The 16,810-nt window shown below is 35.7% G+C and overlaps 1 protein-coding gene across 2 annotated transcripts in view; it reads right to left on the bottom strand.

Annotated features, from left to right (window-relative positions):
* The window catches only part of MCU (mitochondrial calcium uniporter), a 208,520-nt gene that overhangs the window by 37,979 nt on the left and 153,731 nt on the right, over positions 1-16,810 (bottom strand). For both annotated transcript variants that reach the window (XR_002122095.1, XM_019626233.1), the window contains one exon: positions 10,641-10,710. Coding sequence is in view for 1 of the 2 variants with exons in the window: in XM_019626233.1 (XP_019481778.1) it covers positions 10,641-10,710 (70 nt within the window). In the remaining variant the exon portion in view is untranslated. The remainder of the gene's footprint in view (positions 1-10,640; positions 10,711-16,810) is intronic.

The following is a 16,810-nucleotide window of genomic DNA, read 5'->3' as shown; positions in this document are numbered from 1 at the left end:
ATAATTAATCACAGTATAAAATGACAGTATAAAATAATTACAGACAGCATGGCTTTTGCATGTATTTAGACTACATAAATGGTTGCATTGTGTACAACTTCTACAACTGCCTTTTATCCTCAGGAATGCTCTGAGATTTATCCAAATTGAATCATATTTCTAGATCATTCACTTAAAGTCCTATGGAGATTCATATATATATATATATATATATATATAATCTCCATTGAAAAACCAGATTTTTTTTCCCCTTCCCTATTATAAACAAACAGAAGACTAAGATAGCAGCACTCAATGCTTTTAGTTTCTGTTGTAAATTTAGCCAACTTTTAATTTTTTTTTCCTTTTAGAGCTTTGTGTTTCACATTTTACTCCTTATGCCATCTGGAATGAACTTTTATAAGGTAATAAGTCAATTGTAACAGTACCATTTATTGAATAGTCTGCCCAATCTTCTGATTTACAATGCTAATTCTAAAATATGTCAAATTTCCATATACTCAAGGTTTCTCAAATCTGATTCTAGTCTTTTCTATACTGACACTTTACTGTTTTGATTATTATGGTTTTAGAAATACATCTCAATATGTGTGTTCCCCCTTTTCTACTCAAAATTTATCTTAGTTATGTGTATGGTTTTATTCTTTCATTTAATTTTTAAAATAAGTTCATCTGTTCCTTTTAGGGTTTTGATTAGCATTGCACTAAGTTTATAAATTCATGTGGCGAGGGGGACTCACAACTTTTATAATGTTGTCTTTATATTCATTGATATGGTATAACTCTTCATTTATTGTCTATCTTCTTTTATGTCCTTCAATAAAGTTTATGCTTCTCAATAAACATCTTGCAGATTTTTTATTAATTTCATGCCTAGATACATTCAAATAACTTATTTTTAATAACCACATCTATATTTATAAATATAATTCTATGTAGGACTGTACCTCAGTTTCCTCACCTATAATGCAGGGATTCTAATATCTCACAAGGCTGCTGAGAAGATTCAATGAGAACATATGAAAATGCCTGCCTTAATAGTTTCTCTTGCTTTTCCTAAAATCTAAAGTCTTAACACCCAAAGGCTAAAATTATATAACACATCCACGAGAAAATTTCCAATCATACCTTTAAATCTCAAGAAAACAAAAATGACTTGTTCCAGTTGAGGGTAACAGGGTTAAAGGGTATAAATTTGGAAGATGTATCGTTTGTGCAGAGAGTAAAGTAACAAGATCTTCTTTAGAGTCAAAAATATTTTTTTCTGGTTGTTATTTTGGCAAAGAAATTTAACACTTTCAAAGTTGTTGATAGACAGTAATGTTAATAGCCTTTCTAATTTCTATAAGAAAATCTCACATATTCAAGATTTTTCTTTGACTGTGTCAACATGCATATTAACAGACAAAAACTATGAGCTAACTCCTTAGAGCTAGAAACTATCAGTAGTTTCAAGTTGCATTCTGGAAGGGAATGGGATAGTTTACAATTCCCTCAAAACTTATTTCAAGCTACTGGAATAAATTACAACCTCCTAGAGCAGGTAACATCATCTGAAATTTGACATAAATTTGCTTCTACTTCAAGCTAAGTCAGTTCAAACACTCTCAGCACATAAAGCTTAAAGGTCTTGGAGTTCTAGTCAAGATGGTGGAGTAGGTAAACAACGTGCTGCATCCTCTCAGGACCACATCAGAATTATAACTAAACTACAGAGCAACCATCATTGAGAATCGCCTGAGTCTAGTTCAACAGAAGTCCTATAACCAAGGACATACAGAAGAAGCCATGCCAGGCGGGGCAGAGACACCCAACGGGCTTGCCCTACACCCATGTGTGGCGGTTAAAAATCAGGAGGGCTATCTCAGCTGCAGAGGACCCCCGAAGAGTGTGGGGCCCCAGCCCAACATTAGGCTCCCCAACCCAGGCTTCCAGTGCTAGTAAAAGAAATCCTCACAACTTATGGCTGTGAAAACCAGTGGAGATTGTAGCTGAGGGAGCTGGAGGGAGCTGGAGTCCCAGGCGATACTCTGAAAGGGCCATGCACAGACCTACTCACTGACGGACTCACTTACTCTGAGCTCCAGCGCTGGGGCAGCAGCAGCTTGAAAGGTACCAGGGACATAAAGAGAGTAACTGAATTGTCTGGCTTCAAGGTAAGGGCTGGAGAAACAGCTTTCTCCCAGACAGAAGTACTGGCAGAAGCCATTGTTTCTTTGTTGCGCTCTCCCTACTCCCAACATGCAGAAGCAGGCAGCCAGCATATTTGAGTGCCCATCAACCTGGCTGACACCATTTGCCCTCCTGCCCTGGTGATTCCCTGAGACTCCACCCCACCCAACTTGTGGGCCCACCCAAGCCGCTTCCAGTGGCTTTTCCATATAAATGGCCTGTCTTGGCTCATGCTGCAGACCTTCCTAAAATCTCTCAAAGCATCACAATACCAAATAAGCAGCATCTGGTCTCAGTGTGACCTGTAACCCTTGCTGAGCAGCCACAAGACTGGCACTAGTGGTAGCCAGCATCAGTTCACAGCGTAGCCTCTCCCAGGCACCTCCAAGCACAGGTGGAAGACATCTGCGGATTGCTTTGTGGCCCATACCAACTGTCTCTGGGCAGGGTCCCAGTGGCTCCGGGCAGGGTGCAGGGAACTTGGCCTGCAGTGGGGCCCCTCCCAGGAGGCCCTGGGAGTGGCACGCCTGGTGGCCGGCATCAGACTGCCACAGAGTGCCCTCAGGCCACCTCCACAGACGACACACCCGATGGTCACACTGGGAAGGCAACAAAGCTCTGCTAAAGCAAGTCCTGCTCCATAAAGTCAGACATGCACAACAGCTCCTCCACTGTAGTCACCACCAGTCCTCAGAAACAATCAACCTAAGTGTCAATCTCTGCAATCAACTGCAACAAGAGGGCCAACAAAACCTACAAAAGGGACACACTTGCAGCATCCAGCTCAGGTGACCAGGGAGATTGTCTGGTCCCCAGAGAACACTTATTACATAAGGCCACTGTACTAAGACTGGGAGACATAGCAGCTCTATCTAATACACAGAAACAAACACAGGGAGGTAGCCAACATGGGGAGACAAAGAAACATGTCCCAAATGAAAGAACAAAACAAAGCTTCAGAAAAAGAACTACACAAAATAAAGACAAGAAATCTACCAGACACAGAGCTCAAAACACTGATTATAAGAATGCTCAATAATCTCAGTGACAACTTCAACAAAGAGACAGGAAATATAAAAATGGAGATAGAAACATAAAAAAAAACAACCCAAAATGACAAATACAATAACTTAGATGAAAACTACATTAGAGAGAATCAACAGATTAGATGAAGCAGAGGATTGATTTGGAAGACAAGGCAGAACAAAACACCCAATTAGAACACCAAAAAGAACACCCCCCCCCCAAATGAAGATCATTTAAGGGGCCTCTGGGACAAGATCAAGCGTACCAACATTCATATCACAGGGGTACCAGAAGGAGAAGAGAAACAGCAAGTAATTGAAAACCTATTTGAAGAAATAATGATGAAAAACTCCCCTAACCTGGCGAATGAAATGGATATTCAAGCCCAGAAAACACAGAGTTTCAAACAAGATGAACCTAAAGAGGCCAACACCAATACACATCATAATTAAAATGCCAAAGATTAAAGACAAAGAAAGAATCTTAAAAGCAGCAAGACAAAGGCAGTTAGTTACCCATAAGATTGTCAGCTGATTTCTCAACAAAAACTTTGCTGGCCGGAAGGGATTGGCAGAAAATATTTAAAGTGATGAAAAGCAGGGACCTACAACCAAGATTTCTCTATCTAGCAAAGCTATCATTTAAAATTGAAGGAGAGACAAATAGCTTCCCAGACAATAAACAGCTAAAGGAGTTCATCGTCACCACACCAGTATTACAAAAAAATGTTAAGGGGGCTTCTTAAAAAAAAAAAAGATAAAAAACACCAATAAATTGTTAATAACTACAATATTGTAAATGAATTTGGAAAGACATATGAACAAGACATACGGTGGCTGAATGAATAAGAAAACAAGACCTTTACATATGCTGCCTACAAAAGACTCACTTCAGATTGAAAGACACATACAGACTGAAAGTCAAGGCTGGGAAGAATATATTTCATGAAAATGGAAATGAAAAAATAAAAGCTGGGATAGCAATACTCATACCAGACAAAACAGACTTTATTTTTTTTTAAAGATTTTTATTGGGGAATTGGGGGATGGGAACAGCGCTGGGGAATTGGGGGAAGGGGAACAGACAAGTTGCTGTCCTTTTGTTTTTCAAAAGTCTAGTTGTGGAGGACGTTGCTTCACTGGCCCAAGTTAGCACCATCATTGCGCTCTTCCCGGGCGAGGCAGATCAGTTGCCGACTTCTGGACAGCCGCTCACTGCAGCAGCTGGCCGCTCACGCTGGCTGCTGGCTACACACGGTAGCCCATGGCAACCCACAGCAGCAGGGGCTGCAGCCCACACCGTCGCCTGTGACTCACGGCAGCCCAGCTTCAGGTTGAGCTGTTGTTCAGCATCTTAGCTGTAGAGGGCAGTGTCACTGGCCCTCATATGTGGGATCCAAACTGGGGCCCTCTGGCGTCCCAAGCCAGCTCTTAACCAACTGAGCCACTTGGCCGGCCCAAAACAGACTTTAAAAGAAAGCCTAACAAGAGAGAAAGAAAGACCCAGTAATTCCACTTCTGGGTATTTATCCAAAGAAACCCAAAAACTACCTTTGAAGGGACATGTACATCTATATGTTTACTGCAGCACTGATTACAATAGCCAAGATATGGAGGCAACCTGGGTTTCCCTGAATGGATGAATGGATAAAGAAGAGGTGGTACATATATATACCAGAATTATTACTCAGCCTTAAAAAAGAATCAAGTTTTGCCATCTGCAACAACATGGATGGGCCTAGAGGGTACTGTGCTAACTTCAGACAGAGAAAGACAAATGATATGATTTCACTTATATATGGAATCTAAAGAACAAAATAAATGAACAAAGACAGAAATAGACTCATAGAGTCAGAGAACATTTTGATGGTTGCCAGATGGGAGGGGGGTAGGGGGGATGGGTGAAAAAAGTGAAGGAATTTAAAAATACAAATTGATAGTTACAAAATAGTCACAGGGATGTAAATAAAGTATAGTATAAGGAATATAGTCAATAATATTGTAATAACTATGTATGGTGTCAGATGGTTACTAGATTTATTGGGGTGATCACTTTTTAAGTTATATAAATATCTTATCACTATGTTGTATACCTGAAACTAATATAATATTGTATGTCAACTGTAATTTAAAAACTAAAAAAATTATTTAAAAAAAGCTTAAAGGTCTTTCTAATTTCATGTGGCTGCTTTTCTTGGCAATGTGCAAGTCAATTTTATAGAATCCCTTAAAAAAGGATTTTTTGATGGAACAAGTTCAGCCGCATTGTGGTAGTTTCAACTGAAACTGCTACTTACAAAAAAAATCCAAACTGTAAAACATATTTCAAAAATGGAAAAGTATAAGGTGTTTAAGCTTTCCCAAGTTCATATTTAGGTTGGTGAAAATGCTGCCACATTAAAACACTGAGGCTTTATGTTCCTTATCTTTGGTGATTAAGTAATTTCATTACTTTCATTTTTTTCAAAGTTGGAATGAAAGACTGTGGTGGAGTATATCTGTGCTCTCAATACAATGATGACAATAAATACAGAATTTACAACTGTGGACAAGAGTGGCCATTAATAACACAACATGACTCAAAAAAACTCACCCTCTCCTTCACCCAAACTATTTTTAAAGTAACAGGGAAAATTCTGGAATATGTATAGAACCCTTACAGATCAATACTAAGTAAGAAGACAGTCAATTTGGACATTTTTCCAAAGAAAATATTTGAATGGTTAATAAGTAAATTAAAAGATGCTCAACATCATTATCATCAGTGAAATGCAAATTAAAATTACAATGAAAATAATGCACTGGAATGCCTGTAATCAAGAAGATTGACCATACCAAGGGTTAGGGAAGATATGGGAAACTGGAACAGTTATACATTGCTGGTGGGAAAGCAAAGTGTATAGCCACTTTGGAAAACAGTTTTGCAATTTATTAAAAAAGCATATATCGCACTTACCATATGACCCAGACATTCCACTCCCAAGTATCTATCCCAAGAGAAATGCAAACATATGTCCACACAAAGACTTATAGGTGAATGTCGATAGCATTATTCTTAATAGTTCAAAATGGAAAACAATCTAAATGTCTTTGATTTGGTGAGTGAATAAACAGACTGTGGTATTTCCATAGAGTAGAATACTACTCAACAATAAAAACAAAGAACTATAATACACATTACAATATGGATACACCTCAAAAGCATTATGATATGTAAAAGAAGCCAGGTGCAAAAGATGACATACTGTATGAGTCCGTTTATATGACATTTTTAGGAAACATTTAACTATAGAGACAAGTTTAACTAAGGGTAGGAGCAGGGTTTGACTGAAAAACAGGAACAAAGAAACTTTCTGGGGTGAAGCTGTAGTCTAAAGCTGGATTGTTACGATGCTTGCACAATGACAGGTGAATTTTATGGTATGTAAAATACATCTCAATGAAGCTTTAAAAAAAGTAACAGGACAAAAAACAGAGAAAAAAATTGGGCATATATCTATTCTCCAAGCCATCCATACACCTTAGGTTAAGAATTTATATATTGGGCTGGCCGAGTGGCACATTGGTTAGGAGCTGGTTTGGGACGCCAGCTCTGAGCAGCAGAGCACGGTTCAGATCCCACATGAGGTCCAGTGACGCTGTGCCCTCTAAAGCTAAGATGGTGAACAACAGCTCGACCTGGAGCTGGGCTGCTGTGAGTTGCTGGCAACGGCATAGGTTGCAGTGGGGCTGGCCAGCAGCAGGCGTGAGCTTTCATGAGCTGCTGTGAGCTGCTGTGAGCGGCCGTCCAATGGCCGGCAAGCGACTGCCTCACCTGGGAAGAGCACAATGATAATACCAACATGGGCCAGTGAAGCCATGTCCTCCACAACTAGACTGAAGAACAAAAGGACAGCAACATGTCTGCTCCCCTCCCCCAATTCCCCAATAAAATCTTAAAAAAAAAAAAGAATTTATATATTATCTATACTTGGATTGATTAAACAGTTGTTTATTATTAGGCATTTTCAATAGCCCTTCATTACTAAAATTATTTGCCCTCAAACAATTTTTGTAAGAAAATCTTGTATCTTTTGTTAACTACAAAATAAACACAACTCTCTACCACAGTTCTCAATACAGAGCTAACTGAGTAGCATTACATTTCTGTATAGAGAAATGAAAGCAGCTAGAAAAGGCTATTTTTCCTTGTTCTTACTGTAGCTCACCTTAGGCATTTTTCCTACGCCTAATGTGAAGATATGTCTTGGCTTACACTATTAAAAATTGTCAGGACAACTCTTGTTGGTCCCTTTTCACTCTCTAATGTGTCATGGGTTGGATGATATATTATACAATCCACCTGTATATAGCAGAACTACTCTCAGCCTTAACTCCCATTACCAAGGAAGGGAATCCCTGAAGGCTTTAGCCATAAATCACACAATCACAAAAATTTCACTGTGGGTCATTTTACATTTGAGGATCTGGGGCACAGAAAAATTAAAATGAAAACCCCAAATGACACGTTTTAGATTAAGGGTCTTTAACACTACTACAACCACCCTTTATAGAATAAGAGTTTCTGGGGGGTATAAGTATTTCTGCAGGGTAAGTACTCTTTTGTTGTGGAGGTGGTAACTATTACCATCTCCGTTTCACAGAAGAAGAAAGAGGTTTTGAGAGTTAATTACCTAATTACCTTGCCTAAGGTTATAGGTGGTTAAGTGGTGGAAGTGGGATGCAAACCTAGGTCAGCATGACTCTAAAGATTGTCTCTTAACGTCTAAGCATGCTGCCTCTCAGGAAAGGGAACATGGGCGTGTGCATGCACCAGTGTACAATGTATCTTGAAGCAGTTCTCCAGTTGAGGTCTGTCCATAAGACTAGGGATTCCAAGATTTGGTTTAAGGGAGTCTGTATCACTAAGAAATTATACATAAGATTTCCTATGGGTATATATAAATTTTTTTCTACAGAAAGAATGTAGAACTTACACCAGAATTTCAAAAATATTTATGACACAAGGAAAGTTAAGAATCTTTAAGATGGCTTTGGTAGGGAGGTTAAATGTTTAAGATAACCTATATATTTTATATGAGCTATCATAATCATAACTAGATTTATCAAACAACATAATTAATAAGCAATTACTGAGAGGCAGTATATATTAGGTATACATATTAGGTACATAAATATAATTACATAATGTGATATTTTAGATTTTTTAAAAATGAGGGTCAAGCCTTTATTTGATATAGAATATGACCCAGCAGTCACAACAAAGAGCAATGAATGATGGTAGAACTGTTTACTACTGGTGGCTAAACTCTATTAAGTAGCTAAATTTTCTCATATGCTATATTGAACTAAATAAAGTAAAATTAATTAAGAAGTACAAAATAAGAAAGATATATAATTGGGGGGTAGTAAGGACATTGAGTTGCATTAAATCAAAGAATTTTGTGCTTCTATTTCTTGATAAGTAATATGAGTTGCCTTTCTTAAGAAGGGCAGTAATATTGGTAGGAATTTTAGGAGACATTCTTTTTTTTTTTTTAAAGTATGTGTCCTTTTAGCTTTTGTAAAAATATTACCTTCAACTCCTCATGCAACATAGGGACATGAACCTACTAGCATTTATGTTCTGGGGTGACATGCAGCCAGATACCCGAGTACAATTATATCATTGTTACATTATTGAAATATTTCCACACATACTGGTATACGGGACAATAGTAACTGCATTAAGTGCAGTTATAAATTAATAATATAAATATCAGTATGGATTCATTAGTTCAAATTAATTGCCTCTGAATATACCAACCACTGGCACATAAGTGTCCTGTTAGTGGAACTTAGTTGTTATGAAATATATATAACTTACTGAAAATATATTAATATATACTGACACTGAAATATGTAACAATTTCAAACAGTATTATAAAAGCTAGAAATTTATGAATAAAATGCCACTAGTTCAGCAAAAGCTGAGAGGATTCAGCACTGTGAACAATATTTTTTACATTGAGAGGAATTCTCTCTTTATTGAAACTATCCAGAGATGTCGCCCTGCAGTGGTAATGGAGGAAGGTAATAGCACACAGGAGTGGTGCTGGCATAGATGTGGACAGCACCCATATGGCTGTTGAATGGGCCGAGACAGTGTCAGGGTTAAGAGTGACACCCACTCACTCTTGGGAGGGGCCAAAGAGGGAACAAAGTAAGCGGCATGGGGAGGTAGCGTTGTGGTCTGCTGGCTTTCGGCCATGTAGGAAATACTGGCAGCTGTGTACATATTGAGTTTTTACTGGGGGCAACATATCTGCCTGTCCTCAGCTGTAACAAAATACTGAGTGCTGCTTTTTTAATTTATATACTCGTATTACTTTATCATTTCTTTATGTTTCTAAAAATTGGAAACTGAAAACCAGTTACTATCATCCTTGTTTTGATTCTGGCCTATTTTTCCTCTCAACGTTTCCATAAAACAAATGAGTAACCACAAATGGATATTTCCTTCCAATTTAGAGAATTTAGCAAATATGAATACACTGCCTATATAAATATAACTATATATTTAGTTATATAACTAAACAGCTTTGGGGAGAAGGTTCTGATAACACCGCACACATCTATACTGATTAAACACAGGGGGATCTTAGGACTTTCATGGTTTTAGCTGGGATTTCTTCAGTTTCAGTTGTCCTTATAAATTTGCAGGACACTCTTTCGATGGTTGCTGTACCTATGAATTAACGTTTGTAAGGTTGAAGTTAAGAGTCCTATCACACTAACCTTTACACAGAGGAGATATAGTTAACAGTCATCCCTAAGCAAACAATCTAAACTGTAAATGTGCAATATTGAGTAAGAGAAATGACAAGAAGAGGAGTGAACATATCTCCTCCATGACTGTAAAAACAACCCAAATTGAGATCCTGTTGCCAATCTGCAGCATTATGGACACTGACAAAGGACTGAATATAGTGCCCAAGCATCTGTTCATTCTTTTCCACACCAAAGAAGAGTGTTACAGCCCTGAGCCTAAGGGAAGAAAAAGGCAAGGGCAGGACACCTCGTCTCTGATACAAGAAGGGGCTGGAGTGATTGAACATTATCCATAATATAGAAGACCCAGTGATTAGGAAATACCAAAGATGGTGCTTCTGTTATCTTCACATTAACTGTTCCCTGGTTTGAAAACAAATAAAAATATAAGATAGTAATATTCCATGATCGATGAAAACTTGATGGGTCTGTTAGTTTTTCTTACTGATTCCTCCTCTGAATTCTCCAGATCCTCGTTCAATTTTTATTTCTCTTCTTTAGCAACCCCCTTCTCTCTCTGACTCCAAACCAATTTTAAGTGTATGAGTATGATTTGTATGTCAGTTAGAGATGGGAAACACTGAAATAAGGGAAAAAAAATTAGACATAAAAAATGGATTTGCCAAAACTCACCATCAGAGGGCACAACAGTACTGCAATAAACAACTCCCAAGTTCTGCCAAGAAGAGAGCCTCTGGTGCACCTAGAAAATACAAAAAGACACATCTACAGTCAGGACAGAACAACAAAGGTTATATGCGTATGCGTGTATATAATAAATAATAACTTTTTGTTTACTTAATATGTGTTATTTGTAGAAAAATTTTAAAACATGATAAAAGAAAATGAAAGTCTCTTAAACTCCTATCATTGTAAGATAATAGTAATGAACATTGTGGTTTGTTTTCAAGATTTTATACAAACACATTTACACACATCAGACAAATTGTTTTTTCATCTACTTTTTTAAAACACTTAATATTGGCTTTAAGTGTTATCAAGTATAAACTAAACTTTCTAGCTTCTTCCTCAAGCTGGCTTTTAGACCTGCATTTCCATCACGTCTTTTACGAGGAATAACCAGTTAGCAAGTAGTTGTATGGTGAATTTACTGTTACTGGATAAACATCTAGTCTTTCTGCTCACTCTCCTTAAAAAAAAGAAAATACTTGGTCAGGCGACCTCATTCCTTAATCACTACCATCTTTTGAATGTTAGAAGGAAATCACTCACACTCTTATGTGCCTTTACTACTTCCTCAAAGAGTGGAGTCATTGTGCATTTAGGTCTGAAATTCAGGTTCTCACAATTAAACTGAGTTTCAGAAAGAATAATGACTATGTTTCTGACTTGCCAAGTGCTTAATTTATTCCTTTGTACCTTTTATTTTCCCACCTCAAAAAGTACTACAGGAGACAAAAAAGAAGGCATTAACTTACTAAAAACCAATGTATCAGCCTCAGAGCCAAATACTATATTCCACTCCATCGGTCCAGAGAATAATCACTCAGGACTCTACACGCATACCTGAACACAACTATGGCACATAACAGACTTTACATCCTTCACATGAATGTTGTTAACTCCCACCTCCTTCCAACTTAAGAGAGCATACAGAAATGTGAGACTGGCATTTATTAAAAAATGTAAATAATCATTTACAATTACTGGAGAATGACTTCACAGGTGATCGTGACACGTTCATGTGTTTTGACACTAGCATTGAGAATCTTCAATTCTCATCATATTACTGTGGACTGTGACTTTCAGACTTTTTTTAAAGTTTCAAAACATCTAGTTAAACTCAGTCTTATTCAGAGGTCCAGTGATGCTCTGGTTAAAAACGGATGTGCTGGCAAACCCTACAATCCCAACCCTCTGCTTGGCTCTATGAATTAGTTTGAAAAATCTAATGTGGGAAGACAAAGGAAGATAAGTCTTACTCCTTATTCTACAGATGAGGAAACTGAGAACCACAGAAAGAAAATAACTTAAGAGTCATATATGAAAATCAGGATTAGAATCCAGAATCAATATTGCTAATTATCTTCTAAACAAAACACTCAGGGCCTCGGTATTGTCCTCTGCGTGTCCCAGTTTGCTCAACTATAGCATTAGGGGCTAGGATCCTTAGGAATTTTCTAGCAATATAATTTTACTTAAAATATTTAAGTTATTTTATTTCTTTTGAATAGATAAAACAAGTATATAGTACAAAATTAAAAAGCACAAAAACTAAGTAAAAAATTCTTTCATACTTAATATTGGTCTTCCTCCCAATGGACCAGCTACTCATTTCTATCAAAGACAGTGTTATACATAAGTTTGTGCATCTGTGTATGTATTTGTGGAGGTTTTTAAAAATGCAAATGGTAGCATGCTACAGTTCCATTACACATTTTTTTTTAAAACTTAACTCATTTGTTTTTAGTGACTGAATGGAATTACATTTGTAAACAAAATGTTATGGTACATCTTTACAATTGCTTACTGACAATCTATTATTTTTAAAACACATGATACTAGAGTATCTTACATGTGGGCTTAGATATTTGAGGATAAAATACTTCAAGAGAAAGTACCAGGTTAAAGTTATGTGCATTTAAAATTTTGAAAGCTATTACCAAATTGTTTTTCATGGAGGTTATATGAATTCACATACCTACTGATTACACACTCTTACTCGCTAGAGTATCTGGTTACCAATACCTTCCCAAACAATGTATTATCAAACTTTATTTTGCAATGTCACAGGTGAACACTATTTCACCATAGTTGTAATTTGCATTTTTTTGTAGTAAGACTGAGGACTTATGCATATTTTTATCTGTCTAAACATTACTTATATTTCCTTTTCTATAAACTGGGTATTTACATCCTTTGCCATTTTTTAAAATTTGATTCTTGATCTTTAAATATTATTTTGTAGTTCTTTAAATATTTTAAAAATTAGCCCTTTGTCAACAAAATGTTACAAAGCTTCCCTTTTTTTAAACTTTGTTAATGGTGTTTTTGTGTGCACACAATTTTCATGTTTTAGACTCAAATTCACCAGTCTTTTTTCTCTGTGGTTTAAGGGGCCTATGTCCTCTTGGTCCTCCATGATTTTACAAATTATCCTCAATAATAAAAGATGTTTTTGTGGGACATTATTTGGTATAATGCTACAGATCATGGGTTGGCAGCCTAGTCACCAGTTTTTGTAAATAAAGTTTTACTGGAACACAACCAAGTCCATTCATTTACATACTATCTATAGTTTGTTCACCTACTTTCATGTTATGACAGTAAAATTGAGTAGCTGTGCAGTTGCAGGAGAGCTGAGTAGTTGGCAACAGAGATTGTATAGCCCACACTCTAAATATCTGGCCCTTTAAGAAAATGTCTGCTGACCCTGGCAGTAGAACCTTGTCTCTGTAGTTCTGAGATCATTCATTTTCCCAAAGTCCTTCCCAGACAGTTGTATAATGTCACTGACAATTACAAAATACTACTTATTAAGTGTTCACAAACATATGTATAGGTCCTTTTCTTTCTTTAAAACTTCTAACAACCTATAGTCAGCCTACAGAAACAAAAATGATTTTGCTCTTGCCTTTTTTCTTTGAAATTTGGCAACAACAACAAACACATAAAAGGAAAACAAAGACTAAAACAACAACAACAAAAACAAAAAACGAGGAGAGGACTATAAGGGCTCAAGGCCAAAGACGCATTGCTGTTCCAAACTATTCCGTGACTCTCCTAGATTGAATACACTTCATTGTAATAAATCACAAGAAATAGAAAACTTTTAATAAATACTTGATTGGTGCTGCAAGTTTTAAAAATATGTCAAGAAGTTAAAAAAAGAAAAACATTTAGGCAAATGGCATGTATTATATATTTAAATTTCATAGGCAGAGAACAAGATTAAAGTTAAGAAAGTAAATAGTCATAATGTGCAGAAATCATCAGAGAAAGAGTAAATCTTTAGGCAAGATCAATGCCAAATGAGCAAGGTGATTTGATGCCAACACAGGCCCTTCAAAAGGAAATACAAGTTTATATTTTTGGTATGAGACAGTCCACATCTTTGATAGATAATTTGAGAACTTCTAGGAAAAACAAGGGCTTGCAGTTAAGTAAAAGTGTAACATTTGCCCTGATATCACAACCATTTCCCTTTAATCTTAACTCTAGAAGAAAAATGCTAGTATTATCAAGTTAGAGTTATACTAAAAAACACTATAATTTTATTTCCCTAAGTCACAAGATTCAAGCTAATAAAAAAATCAAATTTTAGTATTATAAAAAGACATTTCATGCTCTCAGAGCAAATTATTAAATTCAAGTCAAAACTTACTTTAAAATTCTTTAGTACTATCATAACTTGCACAACTTCCCCTATACTGACCTTTCATTGTTCAGAAGAGCAAACTCAGCAATATATTACTGCCAGCAACTTTGGAAAACTGTCAATACACCAAAATTTTCACAGCCAGTTAGACATTAGACCAGAGCACAGAAAAATGGAAGAAAGAAAAAGATAGTTCTTTATTAACCCAATTCCCTTTAAGAAAAATCTTGGGACCTAATTTCATAGGAAACAAATATTTACTGTGTTAAACTGTATCAAATAATACTATACTATGTCAAACAGCTTTATATGGAACAAATATATTTATATATTTGTCCATGGCCAAAACTTTTATTAAAAATAGCCTCACTATACCACAAGTTTAGTGGTATGTAACATTCCTCTGTTACATTTCCCTTAGTGTAACACGAAATGCTTATGAGAATGGATCCTTTCAATACATGTTCCAAAAGTTTCGTTTTTAAGACCAAAGAACCCATGTTTCAACAACTTCGCCAAACCTATCACCTTATAAGCATACAAGGATTAACAGTATAAAACTACTTCAGTTGGTCTAAAGCAAGACACACATATAACAGCTTCTACAATTTGGCATCAGTTTTGTCCATATCCCTTGATACAGTAAAATTGCTGAAGCATTACTTCAGAAATAATTTTTCACCATTTTGAGTCTACCAATATACTAAAATAAGCACTGTGACTTCAAACCCTCGAGACCTGACATAGAGGGAAAACACCATAGTTGGAAGACTTGGGCCAGTTCCAACTTATGATCTTGAATTTCAACCCAAGTCTCAGTTTTCTCATCTGTTACGTTAAAAACAACAGCAATGGCATCAAAATGGACTATTTCACAAGGCCGATTTCATATAGGATATGTGAGAATATAAATGTGACAACATTTGAATGACTAACGTTCTACCAAAATGTAAGATATTTGGAAATATACACTCAAAACAAATTTTCAATTTACTGAAGGGTCTGACTCTTACTGTAAAGAATTTAATAAGTATAATGCATTTCAAAAGCCACAACTATCTCTAAACAAAGAGATATTATACAATATAAACACCTCTTGATGTTAAATGTAGAAACCTGAAGTTTTAAGAGAAATCTCTTTAGATAGTACTATCATAAAAACATTTAAAGGGTTAGAACAGACACAGGGAAAATTTTATTCTTCTTTCACTAATTCACCAAGGAAACAAAGTTTCTGATACAGTTTAAGCGAAGGTGGTATTTATGTTTTGTGAGTTAAATTATTTATTACATAAATTATATATTAGAAAATTATTTTCTCTTTGAATATATTAAAAATTGTTACTACATGTTAGTAGAACATGGGTAACATTTTCCCCACTAGAATATATTGTTATTTTATAATGAAGACACGATTCAATTTACATACTTTTGATTACTAAGAGAATTTCGTATGTACCAAAACAAGGCAATATGAACGACTTTCTGTTGCATCTTTCATCATCAGTTTTCTAGCTAGGAAATCAAATTGAGCTCCAAAATTATCAGTAAGGTTATTTAAAAATTAATGTTTGTTCACCAAACTCACAGTGCTTTGAAGATCAAGTAAGATAATGCATATAAAAGCATAAAAGGGTTTTTTTTTAGTCTATTAAGCAAAAGACTAAAATAATCAGAGCACTCAAACCTTAACTGTAACTAGTTGTATATCATATTATTCAACATATGAATTGACAAAACGTCACTTTTTATCCTAATAAATATTCATCCATTTAACAGTATATCAAGAAATGCTCATTAAAGCAAATTCTCTTACATTAGATTTTGAAATCAATAACTAGGTTCTAAGATTGTAAGAATTAGTGTTATTTCTAGTATATCACTACTTGTGAAGTTAAGATAATTTGGTATAAATTAACTTCATTGATAAATGTTTCTATTTTAGATTTTGGTATTAGCCCAAAATTATAACCTATGTACAAGAACCAGAGTCCAATATCTACTAAAACTTTATTGTGTAGTCTAGATCCCAGTATCTGAGGCAATTCTACACTTACATTTGGGATGTGTTTTTACCCTGATGGTTGCTGCATATGCTGTAATGAATATACTTTTACTCTCTTTTGTACCATGGCAGTTATGTTAATGATACCAGAGCAAGGAATTTCTCATTTCCTTAAGTGACAACCTGCCTTCTCCGCAGTCAATTGGAAAGTTCTTTTCTATTTTGTTCCTTTCCTTATTTATTAAGAATCTACTATTCACAAGAAAAGTGAAAACTTTTACATCATCCTACCTATTTTTTTACAACTGTTATTTTATCTAACATTATAAAACGTTTCAAACGTGCAGCAAAATTGAAAGACTTTTACTTTTATACCCTTTACCTAGATTCTACATTATATTATCTATCCATCCCTCTATTTTACAGAAATTCTTAACTCTAGTTGTTTATCTTTTTTTT

This window comes from Hipposideros armiger, unplaced genomic scaffold, assembly GCF_001890085.2.
Source record: "Hipposideros armiger isolate ML-2016 unplaced genomic scaffold, ASM189008v1 scaffold_15, whole genome shotgun sequence".
NCBI lineage: Eukaryota > Metazoa > Chordata > Mammalia > Chiroptera > Hipposideridae > Hipposideros > Hipposideros armiger.
This window is presented reverse-complemented; position numbering and strand designations above follow the sequence as displayed.